Source organism: Orycteropus afer, unplaced genomic scaffold, assembly GCF_000298275.1.
Source record: "Orycteropus afer afer isolate SDZICR_OR568_19922 unplaced genomic scaffold, OryAfe1.0 scaffold00002, whole genome shotgun sequence".
NCBI lineage: Eukaryota > Metazoa > Chordata > Mammalia > Tubulidentata > Orycteropodidae > Orycteropus > Orycteropus afer.
The window spans coordinates 32,376,834-32,387,792 of record NW_006921589.1 but is presented as its reverse complement, the minus strand read 5'-3'; the positions used below and the strand labels follow the sequence as shown (position 1 = coordinate 32,387,792).

The following is a 10,959-nucleotide window of genomic DNA, read 5'->3' as shown; positions in this document are numbered from 1 at the left end:
ACTTGGTTCTACAATCAACACCAATGGAAGCAGCAGTCAAGACATCAGATGACATATTACATTGGGCAAATCTGCTGCAAAAGACCTCTTTCAAGTGAAAAGCAAAGATGTCTCCTTGAAGACGAAGGTGCACCAAACCCAAGCCATGGTATTTTCAGTTGCCTCTTATGCATGCGAGAGCTAGACAGTGAACAAGGAAGACTGAAGAACAGTTGACGCTTTTGAGTTGGGTGTTGGAGAAGAATGCTAAGACTACCATGGACTGCTAAAAGCACTAAAAAGTCTGTCCTGGAAGAAGTGCAGCCAGAATGCTCCTTGGAAGTGAGAATGGTCAGACTTCATCTCACCTACTTTGGTCATGTTGTTGGAATGAACCATTCCCTAGAGAAGGCTATCATGCTTGGTAAAGTATAGGGTCAATGAAGAAGGGAAGGCCTTCAATGAGATGGACAGACACAGTGGCTGCAACGATGGCCTCAGGTATAGCAAGGATTGTGAGGCTGGCACAAGACTGGGCAGTGTTTCATTCTGCTGTGAATAGGGTTGCTATGAGTCACAGATGAATTGGCGGCACCTAACAACAACAACAAATTCCTAATATTTAATTTTCTATGCTAAAATATGTATTTTATTTGTTGCTGAAATAATCAGTTTGAATTCTGTTAACACACAAGACAGTAAGTCATACTAGCCTATTTTATTAATTTATCTTTTTTTGCTACAGTCTTCATTTTGAGTCAGCTCCCAAGATTTTTTAATTTAAGAATACTATTTTATTTTAATCAGTGGTTTATTTTTTCCAAATGTATCTTCAGATTGGTTTAACTGATATTTTATTTTTGTAATATTACTTATCCTAGAGCTCTGGTAGCATAGTGGCTAGGGCACTTGACTGCTCACCAGATGGCTGGCGGTTCAAACCCATCAGCCACTCCTCGGAAGGAAGGTTGGGCAATACTACTTCCGTAGTGATACTGCCTCGGAAACCCAAGGAGGGGTCGCTATGAGTCAGGGCTGACTCGAGGGCACATAACAACAACAACAACAACAGAGCTTTACAGCTACAATTATTTAATAAGACTTAATGACAAACTACTATCTGTGAGCCCAAAATTAAGCATCAGGGTGTCCCTAGAGAATATTTAGAGGGACAGATAAATTCTTACTTTGTCTTCTTTCGAGGTTTTTGAATAACTGCCTCCTCAGCTGGCTCCACATCAGTACCATTTTCACTGTGTAATAAAGATGGACTAGATGCCTTCTTTTGGGAGAAGGAAGTCTCTAATTCTGAAAAGAAAATAGATTAAGTTTTCAAATGACTATAATGTAAAAGGGAAAGTAATGCAAAAGATTCTTGTAGGGTAAAAGAACTTTGAGAATTTTAACAGGGCCAAAAATTTTTTCACCATCTTCCAAATTTTTAAAGCTTTACTGCTCTAAATGCTGAACATAAAATTTGAAATTTCAGAAGCAAGCAATATGGAAAAAAGTTACAGAATATAATACCCAGCTTGTGTCAGGGGTCACCAGATCAAATCAAGGTTCAGTGGTTTCATTAGAAAGACTCATAGGACTCATAAGTCATTGTACTCACACTTACCGTTTGTTACTGCAAAATCTGCAAAAAGAAAAAGTGCATGGAGCAAAATCCAGAGGAAACCAGGAATAAGCTTCTAAGGGTCCTCACCTAGAATCACACAGGATGTGCTAATTCCTCCAACAACAAGTTGACCAAACAGATGACATATTCTCTGCCAGGGAAACTCATTAGAGACTTAGTATCCAAGGTTTTTATTGGAGGCTGATCACATAGGCACCCTCTCCCTAGCACCTACCATAATTCCAGACTTCCAGAAGGAAAGAAGGTGTTCAGCATAAATCACATTGTTTGCACAAACAATCTAAGCATAATAAGCCACCCTTCTCATTTAGGCTTTGTATCATTGTAGGAAATTGTTTGCCAGTCAAGCTCCAGCTCCAGCCAGTGTCCATCCTTGCAAGCAGGCCTTTCTGAAGATAATCAATCATAGGCCTGTTATGTTAACTCTTTAATGCAGACAGGGCATTAAGTTTAGGCAACTCAATGGCGTCTTCTAATCCACTAGCTACTCTTCCTACCTGAAAGTACTGGCTCTGGTTCCCCGAATGTCCTCAAGTCCCTGGAATTCAGTTTTAATAAATATACTTACACCCTGGGCTGGAAATACAAAGAAAAGTAATAGAGCCTACTATGGTCATGGTCATCCTGAACAAAACAAGACAAAAGCAGACAAACAAACAAAATAACCCAGAAATTTAGAAAGTTAGAAATCTGCAAGGCTGGGTATATTCTATTAGGACAGTGACAGGTCTTTTTTGGCCCAGAACTTGGTTAGATACTGAATTTTCTAAAAATGGTCACTTTTATAAACATGTTTTCCACAAATTAAAAATTAGATTATCAGTATCCATCTTGATTTTCAAATCTGTACCAAAGCTGTTGTTGCTGTTATGTGCCAAAGCAGATAGTTTTAATTCAACTCTACTTAATGAAATAAATTACAGAGTAGGTAAAGCTGGTCTGAGCTTCATTTCTGTCTATTTTCCATCTTCTGACCACTTCTTCTCCCCAGATACCCAGTGCTCCCAGGCACTGTGGTATCTCACTTTCACTGCCTCCCAAGATCACATTCTCCTGAGTCTGCTAATTCCTACCCCTCTACCTATATAATTCTTCCATCCAATCAATCAGGACCTGCTGTTTTCTAAGAGAAAAAATCAAGGAAACCAATTTGTAATAAATTGTCCATAGTGGCTGATATGTTCATAAGAGTTAATCTTCCAACCCTCTCTCCTCTTAGTCTAACAAAACCAGTCATCTATGGAAAATGTAAATGAAAAAAGGAAGAACTTCAAAATCACCCTAATTTCTCCTTCCATAAACCCTGCCACTGCTAACACTTCAGTAAATCCTTTCATTCTTTTGTTATGCATATACATATACACATTTTACAAAAATGGGATCCTCTGCTATACACTATTTTATAACCTTTGTTTTTGATTTAACAATATATTACTGGTGGTTTTTCATGTCACTACTCTGCTTCAACACTCCTTTTAATGGGTACTTCATTTCCATTTAATGAAGAAACATGACTTATTTAACCAGCATCACATTGTTAGACAGTTGGCTTATTACCAGTCCCTACTTTCATAAATAATTTGAAAACTGAAAAGATCATGGCTTGGGTTAGATGCACGTCAGTCATCCAAATGACATCTCATTCTGTTATACATAAGGTCACCATAAGTCAGAGCCAACCTGACAGCAACTAACAACTGCTCTTACAAATAAAGTTGTAGTTAACAATCTTTAATTACTGTAGCTATTGAGTATAAGGAGCTCTCGTGGCATAGTGTCTCAGGTATTTGACTGCTAACCACAAGGCTGGTAGTTCAAACCCACCAGCCACTCCTCAGAAGGAAGATTGGGCAAGCTACTTCTGTAGACATACAGCCTCAGAAACCCAAGGAAGGGTCACTGAGTTGAATCGACTCGATGGCAGTGAGTTTTTATTGAGTATAAATTCCTAGAAGTACAGACACACTGTACCAATTAACACTCCTATCAGTAGTTTATGAGTCTACCTATTTCCCATCAACACTAGATTTTATAATTTGGAAAAAAAGCACTGCCAATTTGATAAGAGGGGCAAAAAAAAGAAGGTATATTTCACTTACTTTAAGAACAGTATCTGGCACATAGGTTGGGCAATCCTACTTCCGTAGTGATACTGCCTCGGAAACCCAAGGAGGGGTCGCTATGAGTCAGGGCTGACTCGACGGCACATAACAACAACAACAACAACAGTAAGACTCAGTAAATGCCAGGTAATGTTCCATTAGGAGTTCTGGTAGCACAGTTGTTAAAAAGCTCATCTGCTAACTGAAAGGTCTGTAGTTCAAACCCACTAGCCACACCACGGGAGAAAGATGTGGCAGTCTGCTTCCATGGAGAATATAGATGTGGGAACCCTATGGGACAGTTCTACCCTGTCCTATAAGGTTACTGAGTCAGAATCAACTCAAGGACAGTGAGTTTGGTTTTCTACCATCCCATTATACTGTGGCTAATACAGAATCCATCCTTTCACCACTAGTCTAAAATGCCCATTTCATCATATACTGAATTCTTATACGCAATGAGATCTGCCTCTGACCTTTGTTTTAGTCCTGTACTTCCACAGCAATACCACCTCGGAAACCCAAGGAGGGGTCGCTATGAATCGGGTCCGACTCGACAGCACATAAAAACAACAACAACAACAACCTCAACTATACACATATGATCAAAAAGAGATCTTGTAGTATGTTCTTGACTTAACCCATTAGAGTTACTCTAGTGGCAAAATAAAGAAAGAAGAAAGAAAAAAATCTATAGGATAAGAATGTGGGAAAAACGGAAGCAAGTAAGTTTTCATCAGTCTCAAACTCACCACAGCTATCACACCTAACACTGGTTTCTTCACGTACCAAGAGGTAGTCTCGTCTTCCTGTGTCGCTTTTGAACAGGAGCTTCTGGATGCTCTGTGGCTTTAGTTGGTTGCTCACTGTCTTCAGATGGCCTATGGACAGCAGGCTGAACAAGACCATCCAAAGAGGTACTAACTACAGAAAAACAGAGTGGAAAAAATGGGATAAGTTGAGCAGATAGCACTGAGTTTCCAAAAGATGGGAAAAGGGGGCCTTGAAAGTTTCCTGAACAATAGTCTCTTTTTATCCTATATAATTGATTTCCTTTCTCTTCACCTATAACTTTGGGCTTCAAGTTGAAAAAATAAATGAAGGAAGGAACAGAGAAGGTTGTTCTTGTTGTTATGTGCCATTGAGTTGGCCCTGACTCACAGTGACCTCTCCTTGGGTTTCTGAGGCAGTATCACTACAGGAGTAGATTGCCCAACCTTCCTTCTGAGGAGTGGCTGATGGGTTTGAACCACCAGCCTTCTGATTAGCAGTCAATTTCTCAGAACTTACAAAAAGGTGTGAACACAAACTGCTGCTATAAATTGTCTTATGCCTTAAGAATTGCTATCAGCCTCTTTGTAGTTTAGCCCTTAATTAATAAATTAATGAATTATAAAGTTATCATGGATTAATTGGAGTCATCAAATAATTATAAAGCCCTTCATTTGGTCATTCATTTCAACTTGCCTCTCATCAAACCTTTAAACAGAATTTCAACACATTGTGACATACTGGAATTTTACTTGACTACATTTCCAATCTTCTTTATTAAAGGTGAAATATAAACGTATTAATAATTATATGAAAAGATGTTTAACCTCATTAGTATTCAGGACATGCAAACTAAACTAAGCTACTTTTCACCTACTGTTGTCAAGGATTTAGAGAATACTGCACTCAAATGCTGTTGGTGGTGAGAAAGTAAGTAAAGCTTCCTTTTAGGCAATTAGTAGAATCTATCATTAATAATTCTATTACTAGCAATCTATCTGTGGTGGTTACATTTGTGTGTCAACTTGGCTGGGCCTGGTTGAGTGGCTGGACAGCTGGTGGTAGCTATTCCCCATGATGAGACTAGTAATTAGCTCCATGGTGGGATCTACCACAAGCAGCTGAGTAGCTGCCTTTGGGTATGTAGTCTGCTTCCCGTATATAAGCAGGAGCCTTGGGAATGGTCTCTAGCCTATGGCACGCTTGGACCCTGCGTGTAGCCATGTCATTGTTCAGCAGCCTGCCATGCTCTGCCGACCTTGGGACTTACAATGAACTTGAATTAATGGCCTGTCGTGTGGTTTGTAACATTGGGACTGTGCCTTTTTACTTGTCAACCTTGGGCTTCTCAGCCTCAGCAGCCAGCAGCTGAGTGAAGAAATACCTCTAGATCCAGTGGGCCGGGAGCAGGAGGCAGAGCTGGACCCCAAGGTTGAAGGGCTTTCACCCAGCCCCTAGAGCCTGGCACTTTGAACTTGGACTTAAAGCCTCCAAACCGTAAGAGAATAAACTCCTGTTTGTTAAGGTGATATCCTATTTGTGGTATACTCTTGTCAGAGTGGCACTAGGTAACCAGAACACCATCTTACAGAAATACCTCTTCTTACCACACACTATTTCACAGAGAACTGCAATATTGCTTGCATATTACCAAGAGACCAATGATTATGGTACCTTCTAATAACGTAATATTATAAAGCCACTGTTTTGAGAACACATAGAACTCTATGTACTCACTAGGACAATAATATTACTTTTATGTAAAAAAACAAATCAAAAACATTAGCATCAACTACAGAAATCTTTTTTAGGTATATGTATGTAAATGAATAGAAGAGGGAGAAGAGAGAAAAATGCCAAGTAAAGAGTGATGATCTCTAGGGAGAGATCTAGGAAGGATGAGTATAGGGAGGGAAATGTTTTGCTCTGGATATTTCTAAATTACCTGCATCTTTTACAACACAAATGCATGCATGTATTATTTTGTGTAATAAAGTTATTCACCAAATACAATATAGAATAGCAGAGGAAAAAAACAACACAAGCAACAGGATAATCACAAACTAGTAATCATTCTTTAAATAATGATTAAAAACCAAACCAGCTGCTACAGACTCAGCTCTGACTCATGGTGACCCCACATGTGCAGAGTAGAGCTGCGTTCCACAGGGTTAGGAATGGCTTATTTTTCAGAAGCAAATCATCAGGCCTTTCTTCCAAGGCCCCTCAAGGTGGACTCGAACCTCTAACTTTTGGGTTAGCAGCCAAGTGTATTAACCATTTGTATTACCCACAGACTCCAAATAATGATTAACTGTCCTTTATTATAAAGGAGCTTTGGTGGTGTAGAGGTTAAGGCATTTGGCTGCTAAAGGGAAGGTCAGCAGTTTGAACCCACAAGCTGCTCTGCAGAAGAAAGATAAAGCAGTCTGCTTCCACAAAGAATTACAGCCTTGGAAACCCAATGGGCGTCACTATGAGTCAGAATTGACTTGACAGCAGCGAGTTTGGTTTGGTCCTTTATTCTATCTTTGCCTACGGCTATAAGAACTGTGTCTATAATTCACATTTATACCACATTGAGTTATGTAAGTTCAGTAGTTGGTGTATCAAATGAATACTAGCAGAATTTTTACTATGCCTCTACATACAGACACAGATAGTCAAATCTTACCCATTGCCCATCAAGCTGATTTAGACTCACAGCAACCCTATAGGACTATGGAGGGTAGAACTGCCTCACAGAACTTCCAAGGCTATAATCTTTAGGGAAGCAGACTGCCACATCTTTCTCCTGAGGAACAGCTGGTGGGTTCAAGCTGCCAATCTTTCAATTAGCAGCCAAGTATTTAACCATTATGCAACCAGGGCTGCTTTACCAAATCTTAGATTGTTCAGTTAATATAATTGTGATGTCTGAAATACAAAACTTAGCTACAAAACCAAAGTTTTATTCAAATATATTATTTTGTGCATTATCTACTGGTAAAAACGACAACACAATAAATAAGAACTTTGTGTACTGAATACTAAATGCATAGTACACACTGTATCCATTTAAATTTTGTATCATATATGTTTAACTGATTTATACGCACCTAGAAAACATGGTATTATATAGTGGTATCATTTGAGACTGGAGTCTCTGGATGGTACGAACTGTTAATGTGCCTGGTTGGCCGACAACCAAAAGGTTGGTGGTTCCAGTCCCTCCAGAGGTGCCTTGGAAGAAAGACCTATTGATCTACTTCCAGAAAGTCAGTCACTGAAAACCCTATGGAACACAGGTCTATTCTGATACGCACAAGATCACCATGAATTGGATCTGACTCAATGGCAACTCTGCTTGTTTTTTGTAAATCATTTACAATCGAATACTCTTTGACTAAATACGGTGTTGACTGACTGCCATGTCTAAAAATCATACCTGAGGCAGAAATGCTGAGTCAAAGGTTTTTCAAACACAAAAACAAACATTCACCTTAAATAACTTTTATTTATAGCTGCTTCTCTAGAAACAAAATATGTATAAAGTATGAAAAGGTACTATCTCTTACTGGACACAAATATATGGTCTGATTTTAAAACAACTTTGTCTTTATTTTTAGCATCTCCAGATCAGAGAAAAAGCACATTACTTCATAAGCACAGACTTTTTCCTTTATCAAACAGCATTAAAATGAGGTGACAAAAAAATTTAAAAATACCCGAACTTTAAAACTTTAAATATAAATTGAAACAATCTTTATAAAAAGCCTGGCAGTATTTATTCTTTTTGTATATAATACTACATTTTTCCTTCCATTTTACAAAAAGGATGCACTGGTAGCTGGGTTAGCTCCATGACTGTTCCCCTCACTCTGTTTCTACTGCATCCTCTACCTGCGACCTTTCTGAGTCCATGTGTGTAAGTCTCTGTTTAACTGAGCATCTTTGTAAATCTAAATCTCTTTGCATCTTTTTTTTTTCTGTCCATGTATATATGTCATTCTCTATGCGTCGATCTCTACTTCTTTCTTTCTCTAAACATACCAACAATCATGAAGATGCCAACATTTTGTACTGTCACACATAAGGCTGCCATAGTTGAAGTCAACTCAATGGGAACTAACCACAACGGCTCACCATCTATTCTTCCATTTTTTAGGCAGTGATAAGCTGTGATGGTTATGTTTTTGTGTCAACTTGGCTGGGCCTGGTGGAGTGGCTGGGAAGCTGGTGGTAGTTATTCCCCATGATGAGACTGGCAATCAATACCATGGTGGGATTTACCACAAGCAGCTGAGTAGCTGCCTTTCGGATGTGGTCTGCTTCCTGTATATAAGGAGAAGCTTTGGGAATGGTCTCTAGCCTGTGGCATGCTTGGACCCTGCATGTAGCTGTGTCATTGCTCAGCAGCCTGCTATGCTCTGCAGAGCTTGGGACTTACAATGGACTTAAGTTAGTGGCCTGCCGTGTGGTTTGGTAACATCAGGACTGTGCCTTTTTACTTGTCAACCTTGGGGCTTCTCAGCCGCAGCAGCCAACAGCTGTCTGAGTAAAGAAATGCCTCTAGCTCCAGTTGGCCGGGAGCAGGAGGCAGAGCTGGACCCCAAGGTTGAGGGGCTTTCACCCATCCCCTAAAACCTGGCACTTTGAACTTGGACTTAAAGCCTCCAAATTGTAAGAATAAACTCCTGTTTGTTAAGGGCATCACATCTGTGGTGTATTCCTGTCAGAGTGGCACTAAAGAACCAGAACATCAGCCAATGTAAGTTTCCAACCAGGTGTAAGGAATGATCAGCTATGAGCTTTAAGAAACCCTACCCAGCAGTGGTGGCAGAACTGATCAGACAGGGGGAAAGCTAGATGTTCAGGGCCTGTTGGAAGCTACTCCAATAGTTCAGGTGAGAAGAGGAAAGGAGCTAAACTACACTTGTGACAGTGGAATTGAAAGAGGAAAATAAACATCAAAGAGATACCATAAAGAAGCAAGCATGAAAAGCCACAAGTAAAGAGGGAAGTAAAGGAAGCAGTTAGAAGTGGCATTAAGGTTTCACGCCTGAGTGGTTGGGAGAGTTGGAGTTCCATTAACAGATATTTGTGGGAAGTCAGAACAGGTTTATTGTTGAAGACGATAAATTCTGGACATGTTGAGTCTGAATTACTGGCAGGACATCCAGAATAAATTATTAGTGGATAACTAAAACAAAAAGGACTTCACAGAACCTGCTCATTACTGGAAGTTTAATACATAGGTGATGTAGTCCTGCCTTCAGGCTCTAATGGAGAGGTTCTCCGACTGAAATGAGGGATCCACAAATTCTGTCTCTTTAAATCCAGTACCATGTTCAAGGGTCTGGAACCCACATAGCTTAAGACAATTTATATTTTCTCGGGATGAAGGACTGAGAACACTGTGTAAGAACTTAGATGGCATAGCCCATGAATGCTTCTAAGGCACTCTCCAGGCTGTCCACTGCTTTGCCCCTCACTAACACCAGGAATCCCACTCCTTCAAACTACCTAGCCTTAATATTGTCCTCAATGCAGCAGTGAGTTGGCACTGCTGGAAGCTTGCCTCTATTTGATCCGTGATGTGTATTATGCCTGAGATCCTGGGAAAACTTGTGATTCCACACAATAAAGAACTTCTTACCTAGTGTGCTTTTTGGCCTTGGCTTCTTTTTCTTAGGACGATTAAGTGGAACATCATCTATAAAACAAAAAAATAAGATAACAACAGAAAATGTTGCCTAAAATTCAATGCAAAGAACACTCAGAAGAGAAAGTATTTCCCTCTCTTCCCTGGGCCTTGTCAACTTCTTCACAGGGAATAAGGCAAGAAATCAACACAATCAGAGTCCATGGTGTTGTACCAGTAACACTGCTGGTCAACATTAGAAACTGTGATGGAGAAAGAGGGCTCATTCAATATTCTGTTCGTTCCTCTACATTTCCTCACCCCCTAATACTTAGGTATGGCCTATGATTGGTTCTGGCCAATAGACTACAAGAAGTGATCGGTGTCGTTTTAGGGCCAAAACATAGAAGGAACCAGTAAGTAACTGTCCAGTTTTCTCTTCCCTTGTTGTGGCACCTGAGGAAGCCTCGTGTTAAGATGGCAGAGCCACCAGTTGGATGTAACCTGGATCACTACATCATTGGTAAACAGTTAGTACAAGATAATCACTGTGGATTGCTGCCACAACCCATGTTAGACTTGGCCTGAGCCAGAAAGAAACGTTTCAGTAAGTTACTGAGTTGGGAGTTGTTACCACAGTATAACTTATCCTACCCTGACTAAATGAGACAAAGGAAGGTATAGTCCCTATTACAGGGCTATAGACTACCCAACAGTCACACTCCTGGTGACTACTTTCAAGGATAAGTACTTGTACACTTCTAAGGTCAGCTACTGTTGTAAATCAACCATCATTTAAAAATAGCAGTCAGGGGAGATTATTATGATAAAGATATTGTTTG

General features: G+C 39.9%; 1 protein-coding gene across 1 annotated transcript in view; it reads right to left on the bottom strand.

Moving 5' to 3' along the window:
- The window catches only part of TMEM237 (transmembrane protein 237), a 30,241-nt gene that overhangs the window by 17,157 nt on the left and 2,125 nt on the right, over positions 1-10,959 (bottom strand). Inside the window, exons 4-6 of the mRNA XM_007935133.1 lie at positions 10,133-10,189; positions 4,513-4,647; positions 1,167-1,287 (exon numbers count right to left, since the gene is read on the bottom strand). Of these exons, the coding sequence (XP_007933324.1) occupies positions 1,167-1,287; positions 4,513-4,647; positions 10,133-10,189 (313 nt within the window). The remainder of the gene's footprint in view (positions 1-1,166; positions 1,288-4,512; positions 4,648-10,132; positions 10,190-10,959) is intronic.